General features: G+C 39.9%; 1 protein-coding gene across 1 annotated transcript; it reads right to left on the bottom strand.

Moving 5' to 3' along the window:
- Positions 1-1149: 1149 nt before the first annotated feature.
- tmprss13a (transmembrane serine protease 13a) lies at positions 1150-13395 on the bottom strand. Its single transcript, XM_059515170.1, has 13 exons — positions 13259-13395; positions 9885-10068; positions 9523-9630; positions 9197-9415; positions 8292-8418; positions 7835-7930; positions 7690-7733; positions 7359-7521; positions 5445-5614; positions 5157-5255; positions 2942-3084; positions 1798-1953; positions 1150-1705 (listed from the first exon to the last, which is right to left on the bottom strand). Exons 1-13 carry the CDS (start codon positions 13274-13276, stop codon positions 1691-1693), a joined length of 1542 nt encoding a protein of 513 aa, XP_059371153.1. The 5' UTR covers positions 13277-13395; the 3' UTR covers positions 1150-1690.
- Positions 13396-20757: the final 7362 nt, after the last annotated feature.

The following is a 20757-nucleotide window of genomic DNA, read 5'->3' as shown; positions in this document are numbered from 1 at the left end:
ATCCGCACGACTGTAGGGTCCTCAGGTCGTTGTCTGTTAAGTGGATTTTTTGCGTTTTGAGAAAAGTTATGAATGGTTAAAAATCCACTTAAACGAGCGTTCGATGTTGTATAGCAGTCAACAAGGTTCACCTCCTGTTTTCTGATATAAATATATTGACTGTTGGTTTGTCCCTCGTCTCTTCTCTCCCGCTCTCTCGGTTCCCGCCCCACCACGCGCGCAATGAGGGACACCGCGCGCGTTGGTCGTGAGTAGTGGTTGGTTGGTCTTTATAAGCATGTACGGGAACATAACACAAGCCTTCAAAGCTTATCTAAAAGTCTATGCGGAGTCTTTCGAAGTGACTCCAAAAAATTATTCAATACTGTTTTTTTTCCGGCGTTCTTACAAATGATATATTATTTTGGTTTTCTTAAACAGAAATTAGTTATAATGCAAGGCATATCGGAACTTTTACTGAACTCTTCAGCTTCTCAAGATGACTCTCCTGAGAAAAAGACCAAGGTGCGACCTCACATTCAGAGGAGATCTAAAAATATCTCAAATGTGTCCCCAAATCTGGATTAATACACAATCAAAAGTATAATTAAGGCTATATTGACCTTTGTCAGTCTCTCTTTTTTATTCTAAAGTTGTTCAAGGAGAAACAAGTGGGACAGATGTGATTCTGCAATAGTATTATATCCAGGATTTGGGGTGGACTACTAGTTGATGTACTTTTTACTCCAGTGATTATTTCTCAACATGGATTTATTTTTGAAAGTCAGTTGCTGCATAGATACATAACTGAATTCCTTGGCTACCAGAATGATGATAATAAAAAAAATATTAATATAATATTTTTTTTGTTAGATATTTTAATTCAAAATGGCAGAATTTTCTAAAAAATAAAAATAAAAAATAGTGTAGCTTGGATAACTGGATATTAGTCCTGGTTGTGTAACATTTTTATTGTAAAATAGTTGTCAAATATTAAGTGTTTACATATCTTACACTACCTCACTCTTTCAGATGAAGTGTTGCACTGGATATCTGAATGTGCCATAGTGGCTACGGCCCAATGAGATACAGAATTTTTCATAGCTAGCCCCATTCTCCCCTAATGATCTCTGTTCTCTGTTGCAATAGGAGAATAAAGCTCAAACTGTATCCATTTTGGCATGATTTATAAAGAAACAGTATGAATCATAAATAGAAGAGGACGGACCCTTCACATAGGCTAAAACAATACTACCACATTTTATCGTAGTTCATAGACGCTGATTTTCAAACAAAATGAACATCCCTTTGGTTATTAAATACATCTTTTCAGAATACTCCCTATATTATTTTGTAGAATCAGTGCAAGGATACCAAGTACCAAGGATAACGATACAAAGAGGCAACAAAGACTCCGTTTCAGCAGCTGTGCCCTGAACTTCCAGTAAAAATGCAAAGAAAAGAAAGAGGAAAGCAAAGCAACAGAAGGGGATCACAGGGTCCTCGATGCCTGCAGCTCTGCTTTCCATAGTTGAGTTGTTTTATTGTTTTCTTACTTGAGAATGTGTGATTAATAAAGTCTGTTTTGTCCAATTGTGGCTACATATATTGCAACATTGTCCCATGTCAAAGTGCATTGCTCAATCCTTCATCGTTTTCGCTGTATCCACTGTTGTCCTCAGGAATGGACACATCATATAGAAAAGAGACATCAGGGCTTCTCTTGCTAAGATAAGATATAGACAGGTTCAAATAAGTATAGTGAAATAACAATATTATGAATTAACAAACTATGTGTCCTCATGATGTCCAGCTCACCTGCATCTCGCTGTAGATCCAGGGCAGAAGACTTGTCACTCTGCTATATACTCCTGGTTTTTGTCTTTCTCCACAACCAGCTCCCCAGCTCGTAATTCCAGCCAGATACCAGCGGGTATTATCACCCTTGCACACCAGCGGACCTCCACTATCCCCCTGAGACCAATGACAAGGACAGAGAGAAAGCAAATGGAACATAGACTTTCAGATCATTGTGAACAGGCATGTATAACGATGACAGTAAATAGTATAAAAGTATAAGCATAAAATAAATAAATAAGTAGTTCTTTGAAAACTATTCATTTTTAGTCTTCACTACCAGTCAAAATTTTTTATTATTATTATTTTATGAATTATCTTCTGCTCACCAAGCCTGCATTTATTTGATCCAAAATACAGTAAAAGCAGTAATATATATATATATATATATATATATATATATATATATATATATATATATATATATATATATAGTTTTTTTTTTCAATATTTTTGCTGTACTTTGAAGCTTGGTGAGCAGAAGAGACTTAAATTTTATTTATTTTATTTTACAAATCTTACTGTTCAAAAGCTGTTGAATGGTACTTGTTGAATTAAAATAAATAAATCTAAGTCTGTATGCAATTGCATATTTTGCAGTCAAAACTAAACGTATCTTGTCATAATAAGGTCAAAATTAGAGTCTTATTGACATTGATCCTCCTGTTGATATATTTTCCAGTATTATGTTAGTTTTGAGTTTTCTTTTATAATGCCTGAAGAGTTTGGAGAACAACTGATAAGAGATCAGAGACCATTTATTCATACATAATTTCTCCAGATCCATATCTGTTTGATCTTTCATTAAAAACAAAAAAAAGAAAATAAAATAAAAAATATTTTGAATAATTAATAAAAAAATTGGGGGTAATATCATTGACCCATTATAACTTTTATACAAAGTAATTCTTAAAACAAATTTCATCATGCACTACATACTTGGTTGAATAAAAAACAGTTGTAGCACTGTGAACAACAGCATAAAGTATTAGCCCAAACCAGAATAAATCAATGTCATGAGACAAAGAAGCATTGGGTGAGACCTGGCCAGTGAATAATGCATTTGTCTGAGGTCACTTGTGCTCTAGTAGCTGAGGAGACTCACCTGACAGGAGTCCCGGCCCCCGTTCATGTCACCAGCACATATCATATTCTTGGTGATGGCCCCACGGTACACCTGACTGCTGTTACACAGAAGCGTGTTGATGATATTCACTGACACTCCCATGAGGCTTGTAGAGCCAGAGGCTGTGAGAGCAAAGGAAACACTCACAGTCAAAGGTCAGCTTAAAGCTCCAATGAAGACAATAGACATTGAAAGCTGTAACATGGGCAGATTCCTAAGATCAAATCTGCATTTTCAAACTATAAAGTATGAATAAAATAAAAATAAAATAAAAATAAAAGGTTTCAATAGTTTTTGTAATAATAATAATTTTGTAATAATATTTTTAAGAATATATATCATATAATTATATTAATTGCATTTTTTAAATAAAGATAATATAGTAATTTGTTAGGTAGAAAGTTATTTATTTTATTGTGACATTATTTCTTAAGATTTAACACCCAATTTGTAATGACCGTAATGTGATCAGATGCTTTACTTTAAAATTAATTGGTAATTCTCATTATTCTCAATAATGATTGTTATTGTTTTCGTCAAAATTGTCCTATTAAAAAAAAATATATATATATATATTGTGGCGAGTGGGGCGGGGCCGAGGGAAGTGGGAACAAGGAGTGAGGCCGGCAATGATTGGGCAAATCAGGGACACCTGCGGCCCACCGCCGGTCTCGAGTCCCACGTAGGAGATGGAAGGATATAAAACTGGAGCGACGACAGTGAAGGACGAGAGAGGACCAGGCCTGGGCTTTTAGTTGTTTTTGGTTTTATTTGAGCGCACCAGTCGTCTGTGAGGGGCTGGTGCGCTGTTTTGTGTTTATTTTGGAGTTATTAAAATGTTATTTGATTGTCCGCCGGTTCCCGCCTCCTTCTTCCCGATGATCATGAAGGTTGTATTCATTATATATATATATATATATATATATATATATATATATATATATATATATATATATATATATATATGTATATGTGGTGGGCCGTTATCGGCGTTAACATGCTGCGTTAATGGGAGACTCTTATCGGGCCATAAAAAAATATCGCAGTTAATCTATTCTCAAAGTTGGGCTGGGAGCTGGGTCTATACTAGGCGAGCTATGATGACTTTAACCTTGATATTTTAGCGCGGATGTATACCTAGCCAAATCTGTAGGGGGCGAGAAAGAGTCTTTAAACCTGTGTGTATGCCTACTGTGAAATTATCACATCAAACGTGACGTGCTAACATGGATGCAGCTGAATCCGCCGGGTTTGCTTCAGGGAATTTTAAAAAAAATTTTTTAAAGAAGCTTCCCAATGGAAACCTCGACAAGACGCACGCATGTTTCACACATACTCCGTCTGCAGTGCGTATGCAGTCCGCGTGCGTTATGTGTGTGGTGCAGAAGCAGCTTATACTCATTGTGCTTTCACACAGGACATGTTTGCAGTCCACTACTCGGTACGTAAACGATCGCTGCACTGCTGCAGATGCAATGCTCCTGGAACGCACTGACGGACCGCAACCGCGTGAACACTGGAATCCGTTAACATGGGTGCGTAAAAAAATACGAAACGCATACGCACTGCAGACGTATTATGTGTGAAACAGGCGTAAGGTTGTTTGCACCTTGTGCAATGTGGAATTAGTTTACAGCTTTCTCAAGCACTTTGTGATGCATTTTGTAAACAGGAGATGAGCCCCTGGTCTAATGCACCACCTGGCTTGAGGAACCCGTTCTCAAAGACTTAACGTTACTTTTAGTCATTATTTTATTTGGGTAGCACACATATTCTGAATGCCTTCGGCAGAATTCAAATGAGCCATTTTAATCTAGATTAATTCCAAGCATTATCTCAGCATAATTTAAAGGCAACACAATACTATAATAATGTATTATATTATTATGTTATTAAATTTATTACTAAACATTATATTGTTTGTGTAATAATTGTCAGAATATAAATATCAGAATTTTAATCTTAATCTTAATCTTAATTTTTCTGATTTTTTATTTATTTCATTATTTAATTTTATTTTTATATAAAATATAATATAACATAATATTATATTATTTTATTCTGTCTTTTTGTGAATAACTACATGTTCTGTGTTTACTTTCTGTATAACAATGTCCTGTTTAGGGAAATTACACTTTGTCCCGTTATTCCTCCTCTTCCGTTTTCATTCATTCTCACTTTTATCTGTCTGTACCTGCTCCCTCTTGCGTTGTCCCAAAGCCAGATGTCCAGCACTCTGATCCATCAGAAAAGGTTTGGTCAAATGTGGGAAAGCAAACTGGCTGCACAGTGCCTGGAATGAGAGGGAGAAATATTACTATAGAATTTTTGCAATATAGAGTATACACTGTATAGTATAGAGTCATACACCATAAATGTTATATTTGTGGCTCTTTATGGGCAATAAATTGTTTCACTGTAGAAAAAAAGCAGTGCATTTTCATTTTAGGGGTAACTATTTCATCAAGAAAACCCAACTCACTGGAGAAGGTAACAGGACTACTGAGTTTCAACAAGGCAACATCATAATCATTGGTGTTACTGTTGTAGTTCTCATTCACTATGATCTTCTTCACAAGGTAGGATGTCTGAAGGGCACTCTGGGAAATAGACCCAGCATAGACACGCCAATTTCCAGAATTCCTCATTGAGCTGTGATCAAGAAAAAAAAAGCATGTTTATTTCAATAAATGTAATAATGGAGAGAGAGAGAGAGAGAGAGAGAGAGAGAGAGAGCCCTATCATCCCTATCATAACCTAACCCTATCATCCTAGAAAATAGCAAATTTTAATTTTCCGTTAGTCTTAGTACACGATATAGCTACAGAAAGGTTGAGTTTTAAATATAAGAAAAATATTTAAACCCTTTGGTAATTTTTGAGCGAGTTGTTGAAGCCTAATCAGATTCAATGATCTATGCTAAGCTAAAAGTAAAACTCAAATGTTTAACTCTAGGGGAGATGGAAAATGAGCCTATTTTCAAAAATAGTGGAGTGTTCCTTTAAAGGGGTCCTGAAGTGAGAAATCAAAATTCCCTTTATCTTTTGATATATATATATACATATATATATATATATATATATATATATATGTATATATATATATATATACTGTATATATATACAGTGCAGACCAAAAGTTTGGACACACCTTCTCATTCAAAGACTTTTCTTTATTTTCATGACTATGAAAATTGTAGAGTCACACTGAAGGCATCAAGGGCTATTTGACCAAGAAGGAGAGTGATGGGGTGCTGCGCCAGATGACCTGGCCTCCACAGTCACCGGACCTGAACCCAATCGAGATGGTTTAGGGGTGAGCTAAGGCAAAAGGGTCAACAAGTACTAAGCATCTCTCTGGGAACTCCTTCAAGACTGTTGGAAGAACATTTCAGGTGACTACCTCTTGAAGCTCATCAAGAGAATGCCAAGAGTGTGCAAAGCAGTAATCAAAGCAAAAGGTGGCTACTTTGAAGAACCTAGAATATATTTCAACATATTTTCAGTTGTTTCATACTTTTTTGTCATGTATATAATTCCATATATAATTCCACATGTGTTAATTCATAGTTTTGATGCCTTCAGTGTGAATCTACAATTTTCATAGTCATGAAAATAAAGAAAACTCTTTGAATGAGAAGGTGTGTCCAAACTTTTGTTCTGTACTGTATATATCATTGTGCTAGCAAATTTCAGAAATCAAAACTTTAGAATTAGTCTAAAAAGCTTATATTAAAGCCAAAATCTGCCAAAATGGCAGATTGAGGAATGTGCCACTTTATGATGTAGTAGTGTGACTAAACACCACCTCTGCAGAAGAAGAACAGCGCCTGCTTCTACATCACTGCCTGTTTAGCGGCGCCCACCGATTCGCACATGCAATAAGTAAAACACAGGTCTATGCAGGAACCAAACGCTAAAATTTATTTGATGAATTTTATTTTTAATGAAGTGCCACATCGGTAATAACTTGGCCCTTTGTTCACTTCATTTTAGCGCTGATTAATTTCAGGATCAATTTAAAAAACTTTAAAAAACTTGTACCCTGGCTCATACAAATTTTTTGCGGAAAATCATTTGTATTTAACAAATTTGTAGGATTTCATATGAAAGACCACCTCTAAACCTACCCCTAACAGAAAACGTACAAAATCGTAGGAGTGAGGTCATACAAATTAATGCAAATTAGCCACCTCATAAAATCACGTCATGAAATAGCTTTGGAGTGTCTGATGGTTTTAACTGATTTTGGATACGTTTTGTAGTGTAGGTTCATTTTAATGAGTTTAATTTGAATACCTTTTCACATATATTACACAAAAGGAGAATTATATTTGATTGTTTCTAATTGACAGTTTCCCAAACACACAGACACACACATATGAGTGAATACCAACCCTTGGAAGCAATGGGCAGCTGACACAACAAAGTCTGGAGAGACCAGTGATCCACCACAAACATGGCTTCCAGTGTAATGCAGGCTAACCTGCCAAGGCCACTGGCCACTCTGAGAGGTGCTGCCCCCTATGATCCTGGAGGCACTTTGCTGCTTGCCACAGTCTGAAAAGGATTCCATAGTTTAACATGGGAAGAATCATGCATTAACTCATCCACACAATGTCTCATTAACAAATATAGTTGATAAGGTTTAGTTATGCATCACAGTTATTAAACATAAACTGAGATTAAATATGACTGGTGGTTTAATAGAAATAGATTTAGTCCTACCTGTGCATTTAAGTGAGACTGCTTTTTCATCCTGGCAGCCCAAACTGAAGAGACACAGAAAAATCACGAAATACATTATATACTGTTGAGGGGACTGTTATCTTGACAAAACCAAACTCTGTGCTCTGATATAATCGAGTCTTACCTTACATTGACCAGACCCTGTATTAGTTTGGCTGATCTCGGTCCTACAGTAAGGGCTACAGACGTCGTGCTATCCACTGGATTTGATGCATAAGACCTAAGGCACAGAAACCCGAGGCATCAGTTATATTAAAATAGTTGCTAGGACAAGATTCATATTTGTTCATATCTCGACCACTGAGTTCAGATCCAGTAACGCATTAAGGGGATCGTTAACCCAGAAATTATAAATATTTCATAATTTTTGCTCGTATTGTTCCAAACCTGTATGACCTTTATTTTCTAATATGGAACAGAATACAAAATAAAAATAATAATAATAAAAAAATTAAGTCATAAGTCATATGGACCATTCTACAAAAGTTAACAATGTAATAATAACAGAATTTTCCATTTTTGGGTGAAATATTCTTGTTAGTTGTTGTTATTTTTTATTGATTTATTTTAAATATATTTACCTTCTAAAGCCCAGCTGTTCACAGATCTGGTCAGCATAACTCTGATCCATTCCCTGATAACACACTGGAAGGAATCGACCATCCTGAGCAGTTCTCACCTGCAACACTCCACCTTCACCAAATCGTACTGCGAATATTGAAGAGGAACAAAAAAAAAAAATTTAATTTCCTTGATTTATATTTTGTCATGTTTGTCAACATTTCTTTTTATCTCAGCTTAGTACTTCAAGTCATTTATTTCAGTAATTTGCCAAGGCAATTTTGACTTTTAAGTTAAGTTTTTTCCATCTTATAGTTATATAAGGACCACAAAACCAGTCTAAAGTCACTGGGGTATATTTTTAGCAATAGCAAAAAAAAAAAAAATATTGGCCAAATATCGGCCAAATATTGTCCGATCTTAATAAAAATACAGTTGATGTATAAATCTCAATTTCGAAAAATTGACACTTAAGGTTTTGTTGTCCAGTGTCACATATATCATCATTTATTTCAATTTCAGAAATAGTTTGCAGTTGTTTTATTATAAACATTTGTTAACAATAACAACAGTCTCGAATTAGTTTAATCAATTCAATATATATTCATAACTTAATGCAATATGTTCTCTGAGTTTTATTACCTAACACAATTTTTGCAGTGTAACCAGCAATGCAGCTTTCACTAACATGTGTCATAACACAGTAAATAGAGGCCTTGCTGTGTACAATAAATGCCTTTCTAAGAGCAGTATGGTTTCTCGCTAATCTTGAAATCTAGTTTCCTTATCTACACACGTCATCCTTGAGTGTAGATCCACTTTAAAGCCAAACCACTATCTGAAACACTCAACCACTAATCTCTCTGTGTTGTGCCCCTCAGTTACATCTGATTGTCAGCCTCTTTGCTGTAGAAAGTGTTCTCACCACAGTTTGTCTCATCGGTACCCTGTTGGCAGTTTTGGATGGCATCACACTGCTTGGAGGAGTTGGAGCAGGTGTCAGGTATACTCATTTCATCTTGTATCTTGTGGTGATCTTGTCCCCCGCAGTCTTTTCCTTTGCAGTCAGTTTCCTGTTCTTTGCAATCTTCTCCCCTGCAGCCATTCTCATAATTTCCAGAATCCGAATTGGATCTATAACGCACTATACCCATCAGTGAGAGTGGTACACAGAAAAAAGAGCAGAGGGTTTAGATACAAAGTAAGCATTGATGGTGAGTCCTGTAATTCCGTAAACATCCCTTCCCTTACCTCCAAGCCAGATGGCCAGTGCAATGAGAGCCAATCCCAGCAGCACACCAACCCATCCACCCAAACACTTGGCACTCCGTCCACAAGACTTCTGCCTTTTTGTAGGAACTAAAGGAACAAGATTCTTTCAGCAATTCATACTCAACTAACCACTCACAATTACGAGTGAAAGTATGTAGACCTGTAATTGTAGTCGAGTCAAGGACTGTTCATTTATTTAAAAAATACAACTTTCATGAACATGTTTTCAAGTTTTCTTTCAGTTTATTTCATATTTGAAAAGAGGAATTCAAATACGACATAAAAAAGAGGAGCTATTTTTAACAGTAGCACCAAACTGAATGAAGAGATCCAGTACATACCAACAACTTGCTGTGTGGTGATGATGACGGCGTCTACCTGTACTGGTGCTGGATCCTTTGGAACATAGCATGGCACAGGTTTCTGTGTGTACCCATATTTGTCCTGAAGAATTACCTCCTCATAGGTTATAGGAGGTGTCTGTGGTTCTGCTGCCACAGTGTAGTATGGTGGAGGAGGGTCCTTCTACAAAAGAAAAAGTGAAAGGTTTCATAGATGATTATAAACTTTTTCCCTTAGCTCTATTATGGTTGGCGTGGTTTGACAAGTTCATTGTAAAGTATTGTCATTTTAAAACACAAACAATGTCACGCAATGCTCTTAGAATTTGTTTGTGCACCTTGTCCTAAACATTCGAAATGCCTTGACTTTCCTCCCACACCAGAATTCTTTCCATTCTACATTCTAGTCAAATGTCATAACAAATATGTCAATATACTTTTATTTCTGGTCTACTTTTGTTTTACCGTTAAAAAAAAAAAAAAAAAAAAAAAATCTCTTTATATCTCTTTAAATACATGCTTTAAAATAACAAAGTTGGCATGACATTAAGTTTTGATGTACTGTACTGTATAGCTGTGTGAAATAGCTCAAATGGATTTATGGATCGGAAACAGATCTATGTAAACAGAAAGTGCACTGAAAAAGATGTACAAACAATGTTCACTAGTAAAATTACTAGTAAAAAGTAAAAGTAAATGTCTGGCAGACTATCTTTGACAAGGTGTTGATGTCTCAATGCTGATCTGTAACCTACAGAAACAGTTTGGTCACTAGGATCGAATGGATTGCTTCCTTGTGAGCACAACAATGGGCAAAAAGGATTACAGTGTCTCTTCTTCTGGGTGTATATCATTACAGGAAGTGTTTATATTTACAGGAATAGTTCTGTGAAAGTATATATCAATTTCCATTGTTGTCATTCAAAACTCGTATAACTTTCTTTCTTCTGTGGAACACAAAATGAGCATTTCTGATGATGACTTTAAAATGATGCAAATAAAAGTGGTCCAGTATTATACTATTATTTCCTCTAGGGAGCCTTTCAATGTTGCGAGCGAATCAGTAAGTCAATGAGCTGAACTTGAGAATCGAATCTTTCCACAAATGAAATTAGCAAAAACTGGACTCAATAATCATTCTAGATTTTAACGTTGATTTCAATGGATTTACCAAAAATTTGAGGATGTGGGCAAAACATCACAGGACCTGGATCTTGAACACTTCTAGATATTTAACCTAATTAAAATATATTTGCATCTGCGAGGCAAAGGTGTGTCTCTTAAAATGTAACAATTGTCTCTCGCGTGAACGAGCTCTGAATCAGGGTTTTGCAACTGATGCTCTCGCGTAACGACTCTAGTAAAATGATTTCATAGCACTTCAGTATTTATGTAATATTGTTGTGGCAGTGTATGCTAGTCCCAAACACTTTTTTTTGGTAGTAAAACCATGGTTTGATTATGCCTGGCTTAACTGTCTATTCTTTTTAAACACTGTATTTTGCAGTAGGTCTACACCTTCAGAAACTATGTATTTGAACCAGCTGCTTTCAGTTATGTGCAGTAGTATGGAGCTGTTTATTTGTGACTGATGTATTTCGAAGGCCACCGACTATCTCACTTAAATTGCCATTTCAATGGCTGCTTTCTCTGTCACTTTCAAAATATGTCCCTCTTCTGTCCAGTGAGTAGGTGTGTACAGTAAGTGGTTCTAGCTTCTTGACCAAATAATATTAATAAACCTGTTTACACTCACTGTGTCACTGCTGTTTCACACCTTGCCAGGACTTGGTGGGTGTATCTTGGTGTATATTGAATTCATGTAGTTTACATACACCATAGAGACCAATCTTAAAGTATCACAATACAGCATAAAGCTCGAGCAGGAATCTGGTTTCTGATGACTGCTTGCCTGCCTTAAAAAAATACTTTTTTTTAGCCTATTCAACCAGACCAGTCACATTTTTGGTGCAGTGCCAACTTGATGATGTCAAATATGAATCAGTCATAATAAAAAGATTTAGAGAGACTATTATTATGTACTATTAATAGTGAGCGATTCTAATTTTAATCCTTTGAGAAAATATATCAGTAAAAGTTTCTTGAGTACTCCTATTAATAAACCTACTGCCGTCAACTGATAAAATGTCTAGAATAAAGAGCCATAGTCTAACATACTAACATACCCAAACAATACTGACCCCAGGATAAGATTCAGTCCAGAATGAATAGTGGGTTTCTCTCTGACATGTAGGACAATGAGAGTGTTATTAAACTACCTCAATGTACCAGATTTCTTTAAATCCATTCTTAGAATTCAGTGGGCTTTAAAACAAGTTCATACTCTGCAGGTGATCTACTTTAGATAGCTGAAATAATCCAACTTCTGGTTAAACACCCTCAAACAATAAGACTTAGGGTTTGCGTCTGCATTTGACAAATGATATGTGGTTTAGCTCTCGCTTTGTTGTGTCTGAAGCTGAAACAGAGAATGAGAATGTTTTCATTTCAATGTGGAGGAACTGGTTTGTCAAAACTCTCACCCTTTTCTAAGAGAGAGAGACTAGCATTTATATAAAGCAATTAGCAGCAAGCTGAGACAGTAAATAATAAATGAAATATAGTCTTTTAATGCACTACCTTTACATTTTTATAGTAATATGTAAGGAGCAGTAGGTAACTCTTTACAATTAAGTTCAATTAGTTAACATTAATTAATGCAACTTACAATGAGCAACACATATTTGCATATATTCATCTTTGTTAATGTTAGTTAATTATAAGTTATTTCAGATCCATCAAGTAACTGATACAATTTTTGATTTTAATAAAATATTAGTAAATGTTGGATTGAACATTAACTAAGATTAATAAATGCCTTTAAAGTATTGTTAATTGTTATTTTATGTTAACTAATATTATAGTTCACCAGTGTTGACAAATAGAACCTTACAGTAAATTGTTACTATTATATAATATATCAATATATAGTATACCCACTTATTTTTTTTTATTATTTTTTTTTATCAATTTCAAATGGTATGTTAGGTTATACATGCAGTTAATTAATAACTTGATCGGTAAATAGTCCTACAAATGAAGAAGGAAAATGCACGAAAAAAAAATTAGTTAACGCAACATGCATAATTAATGCATTTTTAAAAAGTCTTATTATTTCAGTTACTTGACTAGCCTTTTTTGATGTCATAATTTCAATTTCAATGTTTTAACAACGCAAAGCCAGCTCAAGTATCTCCTGAGTGTTTGAGACCCCTGCGATACATGCAAGCCATACAAATGCATTTATATAAACCATTGAAATAGACCACACAATACAGAACTTTAACATGTCAAACATGCATAAAAAAACATACCTTGTCATTGTCTGCCATTAAAGGAGGACTATGGTTAGATCCAAAGTGTCTGTGTATTAGGGGGGGGGGGCGGGATTTTAACCTGTCTCTACAATCCTAAAGAAAAAATGAGACCCTCTTTTCTATTTCTGACCTGCTTTTCAAGACGTAGTTAGGACTGCCCTCGTATCCTCCTTCTTTTATTCATAATGAATGCCAGTGCCATACAGTATCTACCTGCTCGACCAGTTTCACGACACTAGAGCACTTGACACTCTACCCTCAACTCCTCTCTGGCTCACGTGAAAACAACGAGCTGAAAACAGTGTCGCATCCAAAAGAACTTCCTTGTAGGAATGTTATTAAAAGAGAATCACTGTTTTGCTATAGGCAGTCCTAATGAATATTGTAAAACAATGGCAATTTACTACAATGCTGTGTTCACTCCACTCTCATAAAAAAAAAAACAGTTAATGCTTTGAGATAAAAATAGTTCTATTGGATGAGTATGGATGACTAGCTGGACTAAAAGTTGCTTTATTAATCAGAGACTTTCAAAAGATATATATATATATATATTTGTGGTTTTGTTGGTTTCAAACACCCAGTTCAAAACTGTCTACAATTATAATAATGTTTATTAATTCAAACTGTCTATACAATTATATATATATATATATATATATATATATATATATATATATATATATATATATATATATATATATATTATATTTAAAAAAAAAAATCAAAGTATTTGTACATGATCTTTAAGTGTAAATCAGTGAAGCAGTACTAAGCATGTATACGCTCACCCTGTTTGATCATGTGTCATTGCTATAAAATAAAATAGTGATAATAATAATATCTACGTCATTACTTGGGGTCAAGAAAATATTCCAGGTGCGGCAAGTTGTGTTTATTTGTGGCGTAACGTTGTTTTCAAAGGAGTTATAATGAAGCATTTGCAGTACAGTTGAAGGGTATGTGGCCAATCCATAAGTATTGAAATATTAACCTTTTCTGTGCAGTTTAATCCAATTTTACATGATTTTTATTAAGCTTTACTTTTCTGTTTTTAAGTTCTCCAAATCTACCCCTGTAAAAATACAGTAAAAGAGTATTATTGTGAAATATTATTATATGTACAATACAATAACAGTTTTCTATTGACTTTTGTTTCACTTAAACCAATGTCACGCGTCCCTGCTGAATAAAGGATTTAATAACTTTTAATAAATAAATAGCCCTAATATTGAAGTGCACGTCTAGGGCACGTAATGTATACAGTGACACTTTCAGTGAGTCGGAGTAACAGTCGTGTTTACAGTCAAATCATGTGGATCCTAGTTTCAAAGTAGCTTTTATCACTTTTCTCTTTTGTTGATACAATAAATTTCTGAATATACATGCTTTATCTCACTGTGTTTTAAGCTTTGTGTTACAGCACACATAGCCAATGAAAGAGCTGATGTAACCTATCTTTTGCCTTCATTGTATTCTGCTCTACTTTATCAAATTTTCTAGAATTCATTGTTTGGTTTATATTGGATTGCACAATTCAATAAATCAAGGTTGTCTCGTGTTTTTTCATGCATAGAGATGTGTTCACAAAGAGTGTTCATGGCCAAACATACTTTACAAGCACGATATCAATATAAGAAAGAAGTATTCATGGGGAGTGTGATGAAAATAAGCTCAGTGACAGTGGATGAAGGAACATCTACCTGAGGTGGAGAAAGATGTTTAATTATAGCTGCCTTTTCTGCCTTGTCATTCTCTCTTTGTGAGGTGTCAGTGGAGCACTTCCTGTTCAGTGTTGATGAACAGATGATGACATGACAAACCACATGATTTGATTTTTACTCTGACTCACTGAAAGTGTCACTGTATACATGCTCTAGATGCATTACATTGGTTAAAGTGAATCAAAAGTCACATTATAAAATACATTCAAATAGAAAACTGTTATTGTATTGTAAGTATAATAATATTTCTCAATACTCTTTTATTGTATTTCAACAGGGGTAGTTTCTGGAGAAATTAAAACCAAAAATGTAAAACTTCTAATTTTATAAAATCATGTTATAAAACTTGATAAAACTGAAGAAAAAAAAGATTAGTATCAATACTTATGGATTGGCCACATTCACTTCAACTGTACTGTAAACGCCTTATTATAACTGATTTTTAAAGAAGGGTGGACAAGTCTAAATATTTATGGTGATCAACATTATGCCATATAAACAATAAACTGGCTGCACCTGGAATATTTTCCTAGCCCCAAGCACTGACAGCAGAGGCAATGACGTACACGTCTTTTTTTTTTTTTTTTTTAGCAATGATCCATGATCAAACAGGGTGAGCATAAACAAGCTTGGTACTGGTTCACTGATTTATACTAAAAGATCATCTACAAATACTTTGAAAAAAGGGGTGTGACCTATTTTCAATTACAGTATTTACAGTTTGTTACTGTCATTATATCTGCTATTTACAGTAACTAGTGTGATGTGACACACACGTAATGCAGCACACATTACACTTGTTGGATAATATTAGATTATTTTTTATAGTTATATAATATATCAAAGAAACGTCTCTAGGTTACCTATGTAACCCTAGTTCCTCGAGGGAACGAGACGCTGTGTCGAAGCGCTTTGGGGAACGCGTTCAGCGTACGCGACTCTGAATATCGTGTGTAATCAGTCCAATGGAAGGGCGTGACGTCACCGACGTGGTGACGTAAGCTACCAGGAAGCTATAAAAGCACGTGCCACGCAGCTGGCGTCAGCTTCGAGTACCAGCAAGCGCCGGCAGGGGTGCCGGGGTATGGCTCCGAGACGCAGCGTCTCGTTCCCTCGAGGAACTAGGGTTACATACGTAACCTAGAGACGTTCCTCTTCAGGAACTCGAGCTGCGTCGAAGCGCTTTGGGGAACGAGTCCTAACGCCGCCAGACTACCAAACCCCTGCCTGGTGTGTATCCGAAGAGCACAGCTCAGGACAGGAGGACAGAAGCGCCTGGAGTGACTGGCATATCTAGGCCATAGAACCTAACAAATGTAGAGGGCGTGGACCACCTCGCAGCGTTGCAGATGTCCAGCATGGATACACCTGCTAAGAAGGCCTTAGAGGCCGCCATACCCCGAGTAGAGTGAGCCTTGGCTCCCGACAGCGGGGGACGACCAGAGGACTCATAGGTGACATTGATAGCCTCGACTATCCAACGACTAATAGTCTGCTTAGAAGCAGGAGAACCCCTCTTGGGGGGACCGTAGCACACAAGCAATTGGTCAGTTTTTCTCCACAGGGCAGCTCTGTGGACGTATGCGTCCAGTGCTCGAACCGGACACATACAGTTTAGCTTCGCCTGGTCGGGCTCCCGAAAGGGAGGAGGACAGAAGGCCTGCAGCACTACAGGTCGTGGTGTAACAGAGGGAACCTTGGGAACATATCATATAAACCTTGGGGTATATGAACGCTTTAGTCATGCCTGGTGCAAACTCAAGATAAGAAGGGGCCACCGAGAGGGCCTGAAGATCTCCTACTCTCCGCAGAGAGGTAATAGCCAACAGAAAAGAGGTTTTAAGTGTGAGATGTCTGTCTGAGATATCTTGAATAGGTTCAAATGGGGGTTTGCACATAGCCTCTAACACCACAACCAAGTCCCACGGGGGAATACGGGACCGTACTGGAGGTCTCAGCCTCAGTGCACCGCGGAGGAAACGTGTAACTAGGGGGTGTCTTCCCAGAGACTGACCGTCGAGAAGGGTGTGGTAGGCCGCAATGGCCGCCACGTAGACCTTCAGAGTAGAGTGGGTCAACCCTACAGAGAGCCTAGCCTGTAGAAACTCCAGAACTGTACCAACTGGGCAGTTTGCTGGGTCTAGCTGGCGGTCTATGCACCATGAAGTGAAAAGCTTCAACTTCAGGGCGTACAGTTTCCTCATAGAGGGAGCTCTGGATTGGAGTAGGGTCTCCACAACCTCAGTTGAGAGACCAGCTGCTACCAGTTGTGCCCCCTCAGGGGCCACACCCACAGCTTCCACAACTCCGGGCGAGGGTGAATTATCGTGCCCTGCGCCTGTGAGAGTAGGTCTGTCCTGATCGGTATCTCCCACGGAGAGCCGTCGAGGAGCGAGACTAGATCTGAGAACCATACTCGGCCCGGCCAGAACGGGGCTACTAATAACAGACGGACCCCGTCCCGGCGTACTCTCGCCAGAACTCCCGGAAGCAGAGCGATAGGGGGGAAAGCGTACAGACGAAGCCTCGGCCAGGTCTGTACCATAGCGTCCAGTCCCAGAGGAGCTGGATGAACTAGAGAGAACCAGAGGGGACATTGTGACGTCTCCTGAGTCGCAAAAAGGTCTACTTGAGCCCTGCCAAACACTCTCCATATCTGATCTACCACCCGTGGGTGAAGTCTCCATTCCCCGGGCCTTGGCCCCTGCCTCGACAGTATGTCTGCTCCCATATTTAACTTCCCAGGAATATATACTGCTCTTAATGAGAGGAGTTTGTTCTGGGACCACACCAGGATCTGGTGCGCCAGCTTGTACAAAGGGCGCGAACGCAGACCGCCCTGGTGGTTGATGTAAGAGACCACTGATGTGTTGTCGGTGCGCACCAACACATGGTGACCTCTCAGGTCTGGGAGGAAGTGCTTCAGTGCACGATAAACTGCAAGCATTTCTAGACAATTGATATGCCACGTTAGATGGCGATCGCTCCACAGACCATGGGCAGGGTGGCCACTCATGACCGCACCCCAGCCGGTGAGGGACGCGTCCGTCGCTAGTGTCACACGGCCACAAGGAGCTCCCAGCACCGGGCCCTGATTCAAGAACCAAGGTTTCTTCCACATGTCTAAGGCACGGAGGCAGCGCCGCGTGACCTTGATAGTGCGAAGCGGATTGCCCCTCGGGGGAAAATCCCTTGGTCTTGAGCCACCACTGTAGGGGTCTCATGTACAGCAGGCCAAGAGGTATCACGTTGGACGCAGCTGCCATCAGACCCAACAATCTCTGAAATTGTTTGACAGTGAGTGACTGGCCTTCTCTGACTCTCTTGACTGAGATGAGGATCGACTCGATAAGAGCAGGGGACAATCGTGCCTGCATCGCGGTCGAATCCCATACTACGCCTAGATAGGTGGTTCTCTGAGCCAGAGAAAGTACACTCTTCTTGGCGTTCAGTCTCAAACCCAGCTCCCCCATATGTGCGAGAACGACATCTCGATGTCGAACCGCAATCTGCTCTGACTGAGCTAAAATCAACCAATCATCGATATAATTGAGAATGCGGATGCCCTGCGTGCGCAGGGGGGCCAGAGCCGCATCTACACACTTTGTGAACGTGCGGGGTGAGAGTGCGAGGCCAAAGGGAAGTACTCGATATTGGTAGGCTTCGCCCCCGAAAGCGAACCTCAGAAACTTCCTGTGTTGAGGAAGGATGGAGATATGAAAATATGCGTCTTTGAGATCTATCGTGACAAACCAGTCCTCGGACCTGATCTGAGCTACAACATGCTTGATTGTGAGCATTCTGAACTTCAGTCTCATAACTGAACGATTTAAGACCCTCAAGTCTATAATCGGACGCAGCCCCCCATCCTTCTTTGGAACTAAGAAATACCGGCTGTAAAATCCGGACTCCCTGTCCTGAGGAGGGACCACCTCGATGGCCCCCTTCTCTAATAGGGTTTTCACTTCCTGTTCCATAACCAGACCCTGCCCGGGGCCCACTATCGTGTGAACGACCCCGTTGAATATAGGCGGCACGGAGCCGAACTGAATGCGGTAGCCTTTTTCTACTATATGCAGGACCCAACGAGATACATTTGGCAGTAGTTTCCACGCTGCTAAATAATCTACTAAGGGAATCAGTCTCTCGAGACTGACCTCTGGTGTAAGAGACCCCCGCAGGGGCGGCGAGCGTCCTAGCCCCGCTACGCGCACGGGCGGAGGATACTGAGAACGATGCTCGCCCGGGGCCGCTGCGCCCTAGAGCACTGGCAGGGTTGGCAGAACGACCCCTAGAGAGCACTGAGGTGGGACGGGCACCGTGGACTGCGGTGTGAACCGTTCTACCCCAGCGGAGGCTGCCCTCTGAAACCCCGGGCCATTGGCGTCAGGGTTTCTTGGCCGAGGACTTCTTAGCTTCGATAACCGCCCTTAAATCTAATTTGGGCTTAGAAGACCTCGGCCTAGAGCGTCGCTGAGACTCTCGTTCCTGACGCAGAGGAGCACGAGAGGTGACGCTCTGTTTCTGGGCCTCGCGGTGTGAGGAGCTAGGGTGCGGCTGGGGCATCTCCTTCCCAGATGCCCCGAGGGAGCGACGAGGGAGGAACTTATGGAACGCCGCCGCCTGTTTGCGGGCCTCCTGGAACCTGTCGACGACAGAATTAACTGCGTCGCCGAACAGGCCAGTCGGCTGGATCGGGGCGTCCATGAGGCAGACCCTGTCCTGTTCTTTCATATCGGACAGGGTCAACCATAAGTGCCTCTCCGCGGCCACCATAGCTGCCATGGACCGCCCAATCGCTTGGGCGGTCTCCTTGGTGGCGCGGAGGGAGAGATCAGCGGTCCTTCTTAGATCAGAAATATCATGGGACTTGATCTCCTCTCCCTCGTCTAGCTCCTTAAGCAGGTCGGCCTGGTACGCCTGTAACACCGCCATGGTGTGCAGACACGCACCAGCCTGACCTGCAGCCGCATACCCTTTGCCCACCAAAGCCGAAGTTGTTCTTAGTGGCTTTGAGGGCAATGCCGGGGCCTTCAGAGACGATGCCGCGCTAGGGGACAGATAGCTCGCAAGCGTCTGTTCCACCCGGGGCATCGCTCTATAACCGTGCTCTCCCATCCCCACTACATTTCCGTAGTAATCAGACGAGGGGATGTAGAGGCGGGCCGAGAATGGACGTTTCCACGACCTGGCGATCTCATCATGCAGGTCGGGAAAGAATGGAAGGCCCCGGCTGGGAGGTGGCTGACTCGCGCGCAGGAAGCGTTCATCCAGCTTGCTTCTCTGCGGTTCGGTAGACTTTTCGGCAGGCCAATCGATACTTAATTTGGCCACCGCGTGAGTAACCACCTCTAAGAGCTCCTCATACTGTAGCGAGTGGGGTGGCGAATCCCTATCGAGCGACTCCACATCGACCTCCTCGGAGGAAGAGAGGCGGAGCGTCGATCCCTCACCCTGAGTGGAAGAAACCGCTGTGCGTGCTTCCGACTCTAGGGATTGGGTGCCGGATCTGGCAGAAGTGGAAGGAGATAGGGACTGGCCCGTCTCCATTCCCTCTACCAGATCGACTTGCGAACCCCACGAGTGCAGCCGCCGTTCTGCCTCGGCAGAAGCGGGACCAGCACCGCGGGGAACGCTGGCGAAGGCCCCCTCCTCGAAGAGGGCCCTCCGGGAACGAAGCAGCCGCACCGACATTCGCTCACAGTGCGGGCAGTCGGCCCCCTCGAGAGCCGACTCAGCGTGCTTCGAACCCAGGCAAACCACGCACAGGTT

This window comes from Carassius carassius, chromosome 28, assembly GCF_963082965.1.
Source record: "Carassius carassius chromosome 28, fCarCar2.1, whole genome shotgun sequence".
Lineage (NCBI taxonomy): Eukaryota > Metazoa > Chordata > Actinopteri > Cypriniformes > Cyprinidae > Carassius > Carassius carassius.
Note: the sequence above shows the minus strand (reverse complement) of the source record. Positions and strands in the feature narration are given on the sequence as shown.